The sequence below is a fragment of the Pogoniulus pusillus genome, chromosome 26, assembly GCF_015220805.1.
Source record: "Pogoniulus pusillus isolate bPogPus1 chromosome 26, bPogPus1.pri, whole genome shotgun sequence".
NCBI classification, from domain to species: Eukaryota; Metazoa; Chordata; class Aves; order Piciformes; family Lybiidae; genus Pogoniulus; species Pogoniulus pusillus.
Genome location: NC_087289.1, coordinates 3,875,386 through 3,890,828, shown reverse-complemented (window position 1 = coordinate 3,890,828; position 15,443 = coordinate 3,875,386). Strand labels below are relative to the sequence as shown.

The window sequence follows — 15,443 nt, the reverse complement described above, 5'->3', positions numbered from 1 at the left end:
GGAAGCCTGATCCAAGCAACTACTTCTTATTTCAGTTGTGTGGTGCTTCTTTTTAAAGTTAATTACAGGTTTTCAGGAGAGGTTATTGTTCTGGTATGAACTATGAGCTGGAGACTAGCTACATCTTCCAGACTGTGATGCCGCTAGATGCCTTCAGCATCAAAAGCAGCAATTGCAGGACTGGGCTGTAGCAGACTTGTATTCAGTGTGTCCAAGATACCAAGGAGTAGGTATTCTGCTGGGCAGAGTTAAGGCAGTGTAAAATTGGAGGTCAGGTTGACTGTTAGAGGCAGAGGCCCAGCAGTATCAGTTCCAGAAAGCTCTTGTTGTGCTTCACAATGTATTTGGAATTGTACTTGGAATGTGTGATCTGGCCACATACCCACGTAGCCCTGTGAAGAGGCAGGCCAAAACCAGGAGAGCAGGCCTGAGTCTCTGGGTGGGAATTGTCCAGTCTTCTTCCCCTGCTCCCAGTCTGCTAGCACTGGTGCCCAAGCTGTGTCTTTATCTACTTCTCCAGCAGAAAAGTATCTGAAGAGTGATTTCCCAAGACTAGCCATATTCACACAGTGTTTATTTTGCATGAGGTTTATGCCCTTTAGGATTAAATATATCAAGAAAGACAAACTCTTCCAGGCTGCTGTGAGAGCACACAATGTGTGGCCACTCTTTTGTAAGGCTAGACCTGAAGAATTAACAGTCAGTCCCACCATGGGCACGGTAGAAGAAATACAACAAGCTTCCAATGCATCTCTAGAACCAAGCACAAGCTCTTGGCAATGTACCTGCAGCCCAGTGTGCACTTTCCCAGCCAGACTGGTTATCCATAGGCATCTCCATGGGTGCACATTGAAACTGAGTCCTGGAGCAGCAGGATATGAACCCAAGCTTTGCTTAAATGGTTTGTGCAGGGGGAGGATTTGCCTGCCATGTCTATGGCTAAGGGTAAATGTTCAAAGGCTAAACCAGAGCCAGGTTAACAGTGTGGACCACAAGTTTGTACTGGCCCTCCTGGTCTATTCTCTGAGAGTATTTGCTGCCTAGAGAGAGCAGTCAAGCTTCTAGGCTGCACTGAGTGTGATTTCACCCCTATCTCCTCCATAGCAGAGCCTGGTTTGGACTCTTTCACACCTCTTCCTCAGTGATGCAGACTGTGGGACTTGGTGTTTTCTCCAGGGCTCCAGCTTAAAAGAAGAAGGGTGGTTTGCATTACTTCTCCTCCCCAGGCCAGGCAGGGCAAAGTGATGGACATCAATGAGGGAGCTCTTACTGAATATAGCTTTCACTTCCAGCCTATCTTCATTTGGCAAATGCCATTTACTCTAGTGAAATCTGCTTGGACTTGGCCAGAGATCAGCCCTGTGAGTTTACAGAATTCACAATTCACAGATGTTAGGAACTATGAGGCTGAGTGTGGGTGGAGAATGTCAAGTCTGAAATAGCTCCCCTGCCACCCTGGCACGGGCAGCAAGGGAAATGTTTCCACATGACATTCTTCAACCCAAAATTTCCTACAAGGAAAATGCAGAGAAGACAAAAGAAAAAAAGGTAGTCACTGCTATCTCAGAAGGCTCTTGGCTTTTACTCAAGAGGTTAGCATTTGCTGACATCAACACAAAAGCTGCACTGTAGATGAGCTATGGGGCAGCCCCTTGCCCTTTCTTCACACACACAAACCTGTGTCTGCCTGAAGATGCAACCCCACTGGTGCATGGATACACGGCTGCTATTTTTTTCCTGGTGGAATCCATTTTAATTTAGCTCCTGATTCATATTTCATTCATTCCCCAAAACCACAAAACTAGTGTAGGTTTACAGGCTGCACTATTTGGATGAGCCACAGAAGGGGGAAAAACAGGGGGACAAAACAGGTTGCTTTTCTGACCAATTTTCTGTGTAACTTGAAAAAAGATGGGTGGGAATTAAAACCTACTTTGTTTCACTGGGCTTTACTTGGCCTTTTTTAGGCTTTAGTGACTTGAAAAAGAAATGAGTTCTGTTTCCTACTTTTCTTTTCTCCTCGAGATATTTGAAATCATTGCCTTTCATATGGGAAAACTCCTCTGTTATTCACAGAACACCAAAACAGATTTCTACATCAACTCAATCCTTTTTGGGAAAATAGCAAACCATACAACCACCAACCAAAGCCAAGCAATGAAAAGATATAGATGGGAACCTTAGCGATTTTGCATGATAGTTGTCTTCGGGGGAAGGAAGGCAGGAAGAGGAGGCAGAAGAGCAAAAGTTCAGAATTAATTTTAATGGAGGAATTTCCCCATATTTTGTCATTCAGCTTTTGAAACTGGCCACAACAGACCGTTGGAGCTGTGGTGTGAGAGAGACTGAAAGTTTCCTCCCCCCCCCCAAGCAGCATTATGCAGGTACTAGCCACAGAGTTGACAAAGAAAGCTTTGAAAGTGCAACCAAAGGCAGCCCAGGCAGTGCAGGCAGCAGAGGAAACTCCAGCCATCTGGAGACGAGGATCACCAGCGACCACAGCGCTCTGAAAAATCGCAAGAGCTGCCAAAATTAAACTGTGAAGTCAGGCAGGAAGGCAACCAATGGCCAGCGAGATCAGAAGTTCAGAGATGCCCCAGATGAGCTCCCAACAACAAATGGAGCTGCTGTACACCCAAGTTTATTAAGGATGTTGAGAGGAGGGGAAAATATCTGTGCAGAAGATGCCCAGCTGGTGAGGAGGGACTGGCGGTGATGCTCTGGTCACTTGATGAATCCTATTGGCCAAGTCTCTAGGAGATCCCACCCATTCCCAAGTGTGAAATAAATCTCTAAAGTTGTACCCCGTGTACCACTTGACCTTATTGCTTTTAGCCTGCTGGCTTTACATCTATTTATCTTCTTTTGGCTGGGACCCGACGAAGGGCTCGAAGGAAATGAATTTCGAAGCGGCGCCTTTCACCACCTTGCAGTACTACCCTGATCCTTGCATCCCGCGGTGAGTCTCCGGGCGTGACGTAACTCTGCTATCGCAGGTTTGATCTGTCTTGTGCAACTGTTCACTTTTCTCGCTGTCGTCCGGCGGCAGCTGGGCTGCGCGCGGAAAAAATGCGCCGCTCTCTTCACGCTCACTGGAGCTTGTTATTGCTTTTGGCTTTCTAACAGGTTACTGTTTAATTATAGGCATCCGTTTAAGATATCTCCTTTTGCCTCTTTGGTGCTGGTTGGGGGGGGGGGGGGGAATACATGATCAACAACATGAAAGCTGATAGCATCTTTTGCTTGTGTTTTGCGAGCAGGTTACTCTGCGCTTTGGGTAGCTGCTTTGGGTAGCGCAAGGATTTCTGTAGCTTTCTATGGGGTGTTTAGTTGCTCTTTAAAGTGAGAAAGCTGCTGAAAAGAATATGAGCTAAACTACTAAGCTCTGAGGTTTCTAAATGTGAAGGGTGAATAAATAATGTAAAAGATTCAGAGAGGAGAAAAACTACCTTCTGAGAGAGAGAGCAAGCTCTTTTCCAGGAGTATTCACCCATTCTAGCAGCCAACCTGAGAGCCTGACAACCACTCTTATTTTAGCTTTGTTGTTGCACTGAGTTTTATGCCTCTCCAGCAGATAAAAGATCATGTCTGCATGAGGGATGGCAGTATCACATTGTCAGTTTGTTTGTTTCTCCCAACAGAAGATACTATATTTAAGCACGTAAATGACTTGTAGATGGTATTTTTCCAGTCGTAAAGTTCAGTGAGGTGCAATCCTCTGAGCACAGTCATTTGTCAAGCTACTTTAGGAATAGTTTCTGGCTTCGTTTTGAAAAACCTCTGGTTGATGTCTCATGAAGGTGTTTGATCCCCAGAAGGGTTAAGTGTTAACTCTTTATCCTCTGCAGCGTGCTGGGGAGGGCTGCTCATGTTGCATGTGGAAGAAGGGGCTTGGCCACTGTCACTCAGCCCACAGCACTACAGGCAGCTTTGCAGGATCTTTTTTTTCCCCCACTAACATGAATTGTTGCAGTGTTTGCATGGAGGGGATTTATCGCCCCTTAATCCGCTGGGTCTTCAGTGCCACCACCATGCAAAGGTCCTGGGGAGGAGTGTGGAGACCTGGCAGCAAGGAAGGGCAGTGTTTGGGGCCAGAAGAGGGGAGCTGGGAAATAGTGCACAGTCCTTGGCTGCACTGCCATGGCAGAGGAACATGGAATGAAACTGGTGGTATTGGTTTCCCTGGTGAGAACTTCCACAGCACGAGTCCCAGGGCTGGCCAGGCACATGCAGCCACGTTCTTATCTCCAGCAAATCCACCCAGCCCCACTGACCCTGCCAGGGACTTGTAAGTGTCCAAGAGAAGAGCAAGACGACAGTGCTGCCCACCCAGGAAGGCAAATTTGGGCTGACATAGCTGAGATCTTTAGCAGGTGAATAAGTTTCAGTGACTGGGAGCCACAGCCAGGCAAATTCCTCAACAGAAAATTAGAGCAAGCAAACCAACCAACCAAAACAGATATAATACAGACTAAAGAAAAACAACTTAAAAACAACAACAAACAAACTGGAAAGCATGGGAACTGTACCTGAGCTCTCAGACAGCCTCTCACTCCTTGTGAACTCCTGCCCATCACACCTCGTTCCATGTCAAAGAACAGGTTCATAAAATTCATGCTGGGATGCAGGAAAAACAAAGCAAAACAAAACCAAACCCCAGCTGTGGTAGGAATCGAGGAAAAAATTATTGCTGAGTCTGTCAAACTTTTCAAATGGATCTTTCTTCCCTTCAAATTTTGCATCCTCCAGCAAGTCAGACCTCCCACTACAAATGCTGCTCCTTGCCACATGCCTCAGCATGGCATGATGAGTTTTTAAGTGACTGTTGCGGTGTGTGAAGCCTCAGGACAGCTTAGTACAGATAGTTTGTGACACCCCTAAGTCATAGAACTTGACCGAGATGCAGCTTAGAGTACTAATGTCTCTCAGCTGTTATTCATGTCTGTTTACATGAGCTGAGAGTGGCATTTGTCCAGTTATTAGTGGCTGTGCTCTGCCACAGGTCAAACTCAGCTGAAAGCTGGTTCCAGAGATACTTTTCTCAGTCTTGAAGATACAGTCTTCAGCTTTAAGCTCTGTTGGGTGGTTATTCATGACGTGTTGGGTGACATTTGTCTGACTGATTTAACAAAAATGGAATAGTTTCATAATTGCTTTCATTTTACACAGTTTGAAATACTTTTGCTTAGCTGTGGTCAAAGTGCTTTATCTACCTAATACCAGTGGGCATCTTTGCCACTTTAACATTGCATCTAAACAGCAAACTGATAACATTGAATTGAGGCATGCAGGCAAAGTAACAACTATGAGAATTGTCTGAAGCCCTGTTAAAATGGGATGTGCATCACACAGATTTCCCCATAGGTCAGTGTGGAGGGAGAAGCAGTTACAAATTCCAGCTAGACCTAAGATTTGTGGCTTAGATTTACCCTCTGCTCTTGCTTTGTCTATTAATCTCTTCGTATTGGGGGTGTCTAGCCCACAATGTGGGAGCCAGCTAGAACATTTCCTCTGCCAAGAGGTGAACACAGATCACGCTTTGGAGTATTAACTAATGTGCCATTATGATGCCTGTGTGCTCACTGCCTGTCATTTTACAGCAGTGAAACTGTGTGCTGCTGCTATGGTGTATCCACATAACACAGTAGTTCAGTCCCACAGGTGGAGAAAAACATCTGGATGCCCAGACTCTCAATGCTGTGTGTTACTGTTCAGGCCATACCAGCCTCTGTCTCAACAGCCCAGCTCTTTTCTTTAGGCTATTTATTTCTTCTCAAATGCAGGTATCAAAGCAAAGCACCCCTCACATCACACAGAACTACAGACAGCTCAGCTGGCCAGGGCAGCAGCCTCATCCTTTACAAGCTCAGTGCTGGAGTTGCAGCCCAGCCAAAAAAGGGGCACTGGGCACTGACAGGACATGTGTGAGGAATGCAAATGCATCATGTGAATGTCTAAAGCAAAGTTGAAAAGGTGAATCCTGAGCGTGCTTATCTTTCTTCTTCTTAAGCAGAAAGAGCTCAGAGAACCTAAAACTGAGCAGTAATAGAGCTGAGGAGGAGCTTCAAAGCTTTTTCTATTTCTGTATCTCTTACAAAGGATTTGCATGAAGTGCTTGAAATCAGTGACAAAGCAGGCTCAGTGCTCTGGCTTCTGAGCCTGGAAGGTGCTGCTGGAAGGAAAGAAGCACCTGCACTGAAGTGCCAAATTGCTGACCCCCATCAATTACTTATTTGGATGGTACTGTGAGAGCTCATCCTGTGCTGCAGAAAACCCAGGCTAGCTCTGACTCATAAAATGAGCTAACTATCTGAAACGGGCGGGATTTCCACCTTCCAAGAAGTTTCCCACTGAGCAGCAGTTGAAAGCCACTTAATGTAAGATGAAGAAGGTACTGTAATTATGATCAAAGTCCAGCTGTTGAGCGCTATGTAATTAGTCTCTCTCTCCAAAGCACCTTTCCCCCTCCCCACCCTCCCTACTTAATGCCTGGTTGGAGGACTGATGTTTACAGATAAGTTACTTGTGTTCTTGGAAATAATGGTCATTAGGCTGTGTTTTCCGGGCTCTTCTTTTGGGGCTGTTGGGAATGCACCTGCCAGTGCACTGCACCGTGGAGCTGCCTGCCCTGCTCGCCCCTCTCACCGTGCCCAAGCTAATTGGTGGCCTGAGGATTTCACATCGCTGATGTGTTGAAAGCGTTCACTGTGGCTTACTCCTCCCTTTCGAATGAAAGGCCTCTAGCACAAGCTGCTCCTTCCTCTTTAATTTCTGGCTTTGTATTCTCAGCACAATTTGATACGGCTCAGCCTCCCAAATCTTCCTAATAACAAAGGCCTGAGGAACAACCTTGAAATCTTCTGGAGTCTCTATGCTAGGAACCTGGTTTCTCAAACACAGTCCTGGAGTTTGGGAGGATTGACAAGACAAAAAAGCCCAAACAAACTAACAACTCGCTCCCCATGACCCCCACCAAACAAAAAAACCCCCAAACAACCACGTATGTAGGAACAAAATTAAATGTTCTTTGAAGAGAACAAGGGAAACAGTGAGAAATTAGGGCATGGAAGGGAGGGAGAGCATGGGCTGCAGCAGCAGTATCTCAGGTGCTGTGTCAGGAGAGATTTTGGAGAGCAGAGCCAAGTTCCAGCCAGCCAGAGCTCCTGTGTTCCAAGAGATCATTCACTGTGAGCATCGCACGTGTTGCTTCACCTTTCTGTATTGGTTCCCACACGTATCAAAGAGGGCTGGTAAATGGACTGCCACTATCAGATAGGAGTCATGCCAGTGGTAATCCTTGCAATGGAGCACAAAGGTGAAAATCTCCCTCTACCCGCTGCTCATCATTACTAATAGGCAATAATGAAGCAGCAGGTTTCCTCCCTTTGAATTGGGAGGGGGCATATTCCAGGTAAAACCTGCTGACTAACCATCCTGATCACAGGCAGCAGGCTCTGATCCTTCATGGTCGTGAATCAGTGCTGGCATAAGCAGTTCTCCTTTCACTTGGGAGTTAGCTGGGTGGCAGCGTGACAGAGCTTTGCTTCTGCTGCCACAGGGTAGTGTCTTGCAGGGGCGCTTCATTCCATGCACAGGCTCTGCAGAATCCTTGCATGCTTTATCTCTTTCCTTGCACTACTCCTTGCTGAAGAGTAACTGAACTTTTGCTATGACATCTGCCTTCACCTTTGAGATGGGAGCCCAAATTTGCTGTGTTAGCAGAACGACCTGGAGCCAAGTAAGGAAAGCCACATGACTTGGTGTAGATCTATTTGCAGAAACAGACAGTGATACAGCAGGTACTTTCCAAAGAGTCAGAGAGGGGCCAGAAATTGTTCTGAGCAGCTTGTGGTGTGCTCGGAGCAGCCAGTGACTTCTGGAAGAGCAGAATTAATTCCATGCAAGAAAGAAAGCAGCAGAATTAATTCCATGCAAAAAGGAAAGCAGCAGAATTAATTCCATGCAAGAAGGAAAGCTGGAGGGGAGCTGAAATGGTGATTTTTTTTGATTGGCCACAGTGAACTGTCCTGTGAGGTGGTGATTACCTTCATGGCTGTGCTGCCACCTTGGTAGAAATTCAACAGGGATGGACCCTATCTGGAGCCAGACAAATTCAAGGGGACATCTTGTAGTGTGCTGAGACATAGCTGATATAGGGTGTCCTCATGAGTGCAAAGCTTTTGCAGAGCAGCTCTGTAGGGAGAACATAGACCTCCTATGTGGCCAGTATGGGACCTCTCAGATGCCCTCCGATGTCTCGCTGAGGACATGTGCTGCTGGTGAGTGATGAAGAGAGAGGGTCTTTACCTTGTCCTTGAGGTCTGCTCTCCTGTTCTTGTACTGCAGTCTCATCAGGAGATAGGATTGGATGATAGGATCTTTGCAAAACACCACTCAAGAGCATCATGTTAAACCTCTTCATTTCTTTCCTCCTGGCACAGTTTGTGCTGCCCTTCTCCATTGACCTCTTTTCTCTGTCAAAGAGATGTTGTTGCACTTGAGGATGTTACCAGCCCTTCACAGTCATTGCCAAAGACAGCACTTTTTTCTTCTTCAAAACAGTATAGGCCCCCAAAGTGTGTTACAAGAAAACATTTATCAACTCAGATGTCGTTTTAGTGCTGCTTAAAGGATAAAAGTAGAACCAAATTGACCGTTTTGGGTTTTTTTCCATATCTCAAAGGACTGTGAGGAGAATACATAAAGTCCTTTTTATCCTGGGGAGAGACTATTTAATTCATATGATCTTGCTCAACTTCCAGCAATACTGAATATATTAAAGAAGCAAGCTCTCAATAGCTCATTCGTTCAGAGGTGTGTAGGGTGCTCATGGCACATGTCACAAGATATAATCCCCTGCTGATTTGTGTGGTACCTTCTGCTGACTTGCAAGGGCTCAATAATCACAGTTTTCTAGCCCCATACAAAGGAGGAAGGTTCAGCTTTGATTTTTGAAAGAAACCCCACCACTCTGAAGTCAACAAGTGGCCAAAGGAGTATTGAACCCTCATAAATAGATATGTATAAGTGATCATAAGACATGGGAGAGGAAGGAGGGTCTTGGATGAGGAGTAAGTCAAGTAATTTTGCCTTTTAATTTGGTGCCTGGCTCTAAGCTAATTTTGCATTCATGTGCAAACCCTCATGGAAACGTGGGCATCGCATTGTGGTGGGAGCCAATGGTCACATTGACATACAGGTCTTAACTTCCACTTAGCTTAACATTTTGTAGTCCACGATTAAAAATGAAGTAATCAGAAGGAAAATGTTTTGCTATAAGAGATTTCTGAAGTCTGTTTGATCAGGTCTGCTGATAATCATAGAATCAATCAAGCAGGTTGGAAGAGACCTCCAAGATCATCCAGTCCAGCCTAGCACCCAGCCCTAGCCAGTCAACTAGACCATGGCACTAAGTGCCTCATCCAGTCTTTTCTTGAACACCAGCAGTGTGCCCTGAGCCAGCAGTGTGCCCTGAGCCAGCAGTGTGCCCAGGTGGCCAAGAGAGCCAGTGGCATCCTGGCCTGCATCAGGAGTGGTGTGGTCAGCAGGAGCAGGGAGGTCATTCTGCCCCTGTACTCTGCACTGGTCAGACCACACCTGGAGTACTGCGTTCAGTTCTGGGCCCCCCAGTTTAGGAGGGACATTGAGATGCTTGAGCGTGTCCAGAGAAGGGCGACGAGGCTGGTGAGAGGCCTCGAGCACAGCCCTACGAGGAGAGGCTGAGGGAGCTGGGGTTGTTTAGCCTGGAGAAGAGGAGGCTCAGAGGTGACCTTATTGCTGTCTACAACTACCTGAAGGGTGGTTGTGGCCAGGAGGAGGTTGCTCTCTTCTCTCAGGTGGCTAGCTCCAGAACAAGAGGACACAGCCTCAGGCTGCGCCAGGGGAAATTTAGGCTCGAGGTGAGGAGAAAGTTCTTCACTGAGAGAGTCATTGGGCACTGGAATGGGCTGCCTGGGGAGGTGGTGGAGTCGTCGTCCCTGGGGCAGTTCAAGGCAAGGTTGGATGTGGCACTTGGTGCCATGGTCTAGCCTTGGGCACTGTGGTAAAGGGTTGGACTTGATGATCTGTGAGGTCTCTTCCAACCTTGGTGATACTGTGATACTGTGATACCTCCAGGGATGGTGATTCCACCATCTCCCTGGGCAGAACTTCCTCCTAACATCCAGCCTATACTTCCCAATAGATTAGATCCTTCCACCCCTTTAGATAGTGTTGTGAAAACTTCTGTATCTGTTTCCAGGGATTACTTAGGAGGTTTTGGTGCCTATTTGCAATTACTTACTACTGTGTAGTAGACCGTCTCCTCTCAGCATTTTGCTCCTGAGTTATCTCCCATCAGGTGTTCAAATGCCACAGGTGGCCTGATGTGATGAATACTGATGCACATAAGCAAGGGGAATTTGGGCAATGTACAGAGTTCCAGAGAGAGCAGCCACCTCCAAGGCTGAGAATGGGGAAATCCCACAGTAAGTGATCAGCATTTCAATAGGCTTTTTCCAACATAAAAATAAGGCTGCTGATGAAACCTTGCCCTGGGAAGTTCAATGACTGCCTAGTTCAGTCAAAAATTACCTAAGTCAATGCCTGCTGTAAAAATTGCATAGAAAGAAGCTTACAGTTTGCTGGTGAGCTGGATTCTTCAAGCAACAGCTGCTCAGCTGTGTACTGCCAGCAGAGCCTGCCTCTAAACTTAGAAGCAGGAGCCAGAGCTGGAGAGGCAAAACAGTAGATTGCTGTGCCTGCTGACAATGGGGTCAACGAGGTGGCCACGACAGCTGTGAAACTGGGCACTGAGCAGTCAAATATTGCAGGATTAAAAAATCTTAATGCTAATCAACTAAATCACTTTGCACTGTCTTCCAAGTTTGGGGGTGCATTTGTTGGTTTTGCTCTTAAAACAGACAAGCTGGAAATGTTATTTGTGGGCTTGATGGAGCAGCAGGCTCTGAGGTAGTCAGAGCACTGGAGCTTTAAGATAATCACAAGCAAAAAAATCATAAATCACACTAGGTGTGGCAATGCATTGATAAAATAATAGGAAGCCAACCCTGCAATTCCTTAGCACCAGGCAGAGTTGCAAAAGGGAAGGTCCCGTGAGCTCTCCAGGTAGTGTTCCCTTACACATCAGCAGTGTTCCTGATAAACACTTCACTTGGTCCCGTCTTTCAGGACTGCAATCTGCTTTTAGCTCTTTGTTCTTCATCTGCCCTGTCTTGCAGCTATTTTGTGACACAGAGAAAGGTTTTTGCAAGTGCTCTTATTTAGGAGAGGATTCTCTGCCCTTAGGCTTAGCTGTACTGTAGCTTGCCACGCTGTTGCTACATGCTGAAAAATGCAGTCAGCGTGATTTTTAGCAGAGAGCTTCATTTTCCCCTAAGAGTATGGCTGGTGGCAGTGGTGGGGAAAGGCAGGTTAATGTTTTTTCGTTCAGAACACATCATATTTAGGAGGTTGGCTATGGGGGTAACTAGTAGGAGCTTCCACCAAACTCCTGTTTCCAGAATCTGCACCCAACATCTGCTTTGCTGGCATTTCTGCCCTGCATTTGAATTAGTTACTGAAACACAGGATGTTGCTGTTTACACTTTCCTGCTTCTATAGAGTTCTGAGAACTCTCTGTGCTATCATGATGACTTACTTTATATTTTTTGTAGAACTCAGCCTTCTCAAGAGAGTTTGAGAGTGACTCTTTAAGTGTCCTGAGCAGCTTCAAAGAGAAAATAATTTGTGTAACTAAACACTGAAGCAACTTTCGTCATAGTAGGTGCCTTAGAGAGCCAAGAGTCTTACCTGGCTCAGCTCAAAATGTCATGAGTCTGTTGCAGTAGACAGTCTGAGACCTTCCTGTCCTAAAAAAGAACCACTCATTCCATGTTCTGTGTCTGGGGAAGCTATCCCTCTCTCCTCTTTGACTATATTTATATGACTAAATGCTCTGCCACTCACAGTATTTCAGGGCTGAAATACAGCCTGGGCTGCATGATTTTCCTTGCTTTGAGGGGCCACGTTAGGATATCTCCTCACCATCTTCTCCCTTCCACGTCCTCATGGTGGCCAAGTTTGGGGAATGCCTGCCTTGTATGATGAGGGACAGCAGCAAGGTGGTGTCTGTGGCTTGATACGCAGGAGGGCCCAATAGCTTCTCAGGGGTTGTACCTGCAGCACACCAAGCCCTTGAGCAAACAAAACCCAAGAAGTGTTGGGGCAAAGCTGACAGAAGGAAGGTCTGAAACCTTCACACATCACAAAGGCTCAAATCTCTGCAAGTTTAAAAGAAGAGTGTGACAAGAACAGGTATATGCTACTGATAGTATCCCAGTATCACCAAGGTTGGAAGAGACCTCACAGCTCATCCAGTCCAACCCTTTACCACAGAGCTCAAGGCCAGACCATGGCACCAAGTGCCACATCCAATCCTGCCTTAAACAGCTCCAGGGATGGCGACTCCACCACCTCCCCGGGCAGCCCATTCCAGTGTCCAATGACTCTCTCAGTGAAGAACTTTCTCCTCACCTCCAGCCTAAATTTCCCCTGGCACAGCCTGAGGCTGTGTCCTCTCGTTCTGGTGCTGGCCACCTGAGAGAAGAGAGCAACCTCTTCCTGGCTACAACCACCCCTCAGGTAGTTGTAGACAGCAATAAGGTCTCCCCTGAGCCTCCTCTTCTCCAGGCTAACCAATCCCAGCTCCCTCAGCCTCTCCTCGTAGGGCTGTGCTCAAGGCCTCTCCCCAGCCTCATTGCCCTTCTCTGGACACGTTCAAGCATCTCAGTGTAGTGATATGGCACAAGCAGGACCCAGGCTGCTTTGCAGGAAACCCAGGCCCAGCTCTAACCAGAACGCAGAGCACACAGCAGGGCTGCAAGCACAGCCAGGAAAGGCCATGCTGTGTGTGCCTCTGCCATGCCGTGGAGCCTGGGTATTCCCATCTCTTTGGCCCAGAAAGGCACACTCAGCTCAGTGGATGCAGTTGTAACAGAGGTGAGAGGGAGCTGAATCCTACATGTCTCGTTTTGTTTGACTCTGGAGGGTTTTGCATGGCATCGGTGCTCAGGCAAGTCTTGGAGGCAATTGAAACTTTCTTCCTATGGAGGAGAAAGGTAGAAGCCACTCACTGCCTCCTGGGGCTGGGAACACAGAAATGACATTTGGTGCAGGAGTGTAGAATCATAGAATGGTTCAGGTTGGAAGGGACCTCAGGGATCATCCAGTTCCAGCCCCCCGCCATAGGCAGGGACACCTCCCACCAGAACAGGTTGCTCAAGGCCTCGTCCAACCTGGCCTTGAACACTTCCAGGGAGGGAGCAGCCACAGCCTCCTTGGGCAACCTGTGCCAGTGTCTCATCATCCTCACTGTGAAGAACTTCTTCCTAACATCTAGTTTAAATCTCCCCTCTGCCAGTTTAAACTCATTACCTCTCATCCTGTCATTACCAGCCCTTGTCAATAGTCCCTCCCCAGCCTTCCTGCAGGCCTCCATCAGATACTGGCAGGCCACTATAAGGCCTCCTCAAAGCCTGCTCTTCTCCAGGCTGCAGAGCCCCAACTCTCTCAGCCTGTGCTCACAGCAGAGCTGCTGCAGCCCTCTCAGCATCTTCATGGCCCTCCTCTGGACTCACTCCAACAGTCCCATGTCCTTTTTGAGGACAAGCACTTATTCTAGTCCATTGTCCTGACCAAACCTGAGAGCACATTCACTGAGCACCTTGGTCCTGAACCACAAAGCTGCACGCAGCATCTTCACCCCAGCAACACGGAGGGCATTCAGAAACCTGGAGATTTGACCCAGGCTTAGCTGTTTTTCAATAGTCCATGGTCATGTACTGCCAAAGTCTGCTCTTTTCCCACTAAGCCTCACAGCAGTGGGCTGAAGGAGGCACACACATCTCGCAGTAAGGAGCAGCACCACAGCGCGCTGAATGCTCGCAGCTTCTGTGGAGCTCCCTTGGAAAGGCTCCATGTGAATGCACCATCTCTAGCAGCAGCCACTCCATCCATTCCCACGTGTTACACTTCTCCAGCTGGATGCATAATACCCTGCCTGAAATGCCCCATGATCTGCTCAGATGGGTGTTATCTGCGTGCCATGCTCTCATTCCTTCTGTCTCGGAGAGAAGCACTGAGCCTGATTTCATCTCTGCAGACATGAGCATTCACTAGGAGATGGTTTGTGGTTCTGACTGTCTTTTACAAGAGCTACAAACTCTGGCATGGGTTGTTAGTTTTTTCTTTTATCTTTTTTTGTTTGTTTTGGTTAATCCTGGTACCCTTTGGGAGAAACACTGCTCTGTCTTTCCTCCCTGGGCTGTCACAACTGCTCTCTGTGCCACATAATCTCATTGTTATTGTGTTAATAAGCAAAGCCAGTCAGGAATCCAAAGAGGTATCCCTGGCAGCTACTCAGCACAGTGCATATCCCTGCTTTGGGGGGGCCAACCATACTCATGATCAACTCTTGATCTGAGGCTGGGTGATAGGTTGGACTGGATGATCTTGAAGGTCTCTTCCAACCTGGTTGATTCTATGATTCTATAATATGCTGCCTGCAGCTGGCACTTGCCCTAACAGCACACACCTCTTAGGAAGAGATGAGCTATGGGCATCTGTGATGGACTGAGTTCTAGCAAGCTCAGCCAAGACCATGCCATGTCCATGCTATGTAAAATGAGAGGCTAGGCTCAAAAACACTCACAGTCATTTCCTCTCCAGACAGCCCAGAACTCAGGCTGGGACCATGTGTGGGAAATGAACTTGTGTGTAGATAAAGGATGATCACAGTATCACAGTATCATCAGGGTTGGAAGAGACCTCACAGATCATCAAGTCCAACCCTTTACCACAGAGCTCAAGGCTAGACCATGGCACCAAGTGCCACGTCCAACCTTGCCTTGAAGTGCCCCAGGGACGGCGACTCCACCACCTCCCCGGGCAGCCCATTCCAGTGTCCAATGACTCTCTCAGTGAAGAACTTTCTCCTCACCTCCAGCCTAAATCTCCCCTGGCACAGCCTGAGGCTGTGTCCTCTTGTTCTGGTGCTGGCCACCTGAGAGAAGAGAGCAACCTCCGCCTGGCCACAACCACCCCTCAGGTAGTTGTAGACAAACCAGCCCTCGAACCTGAGCTGGACTGATGGTGTGGCTGTAGCCCTGGCTGCAAATGGCTTTGTTGCTTTGATTATTCTTTTTTTCCCCTTAGCTCTGCCCTCTTTCAGAGCCTTGTAGTATCTAATAAGAGCCAGTTCCTGCCACCCTGATGGCCTGTTTGAAGCTTGGCTGCTCTTGACTGAATTATTTTAACCTGCTTAATAAATGATTTCTCATCTTGTTGTGGTCTCTGTATTGGTGTGGTAGAAGCAGAGTGGTGAAACTGGAGAGCTGCTGCCCACATTCAATACTGCAGAATTTCAGCAGACAAGAGTTTGAAATACTGAAAGCAAGCTGCTTGTG

At 47.4% G+C, this 15,443-nt stretch overlaps 1 protein-coding gene across 13 annotated transcripts in view; it reads left to right on the top strand.

Annotated features, from left to right (window-relative positions):
• TP63 (tumor protein p63) overlaps positions 1 to 15,443 on the top strand; it is a 176,752-nt gene that overhangs the window by 65,119 nt on the left and 96,190 nt on the right. The window contains exon 3 of one of the 13 annotated variants that reach the window (XM_064165640.1): positions 2,886 to 2,959. The exons of the other annotated variants lie outside the window; for them this stretch is intronic. Within the exon in view, the coding sequence (XP_064021710.1) occupies positions 2,886 to 2,959 (74 nt within the window). The remainder of the gene's footprint in view (positions 1 to 2,885; positions 2,960 to 15,443) is intronic. 13 annotated transcript variants of the gene reach the window in all.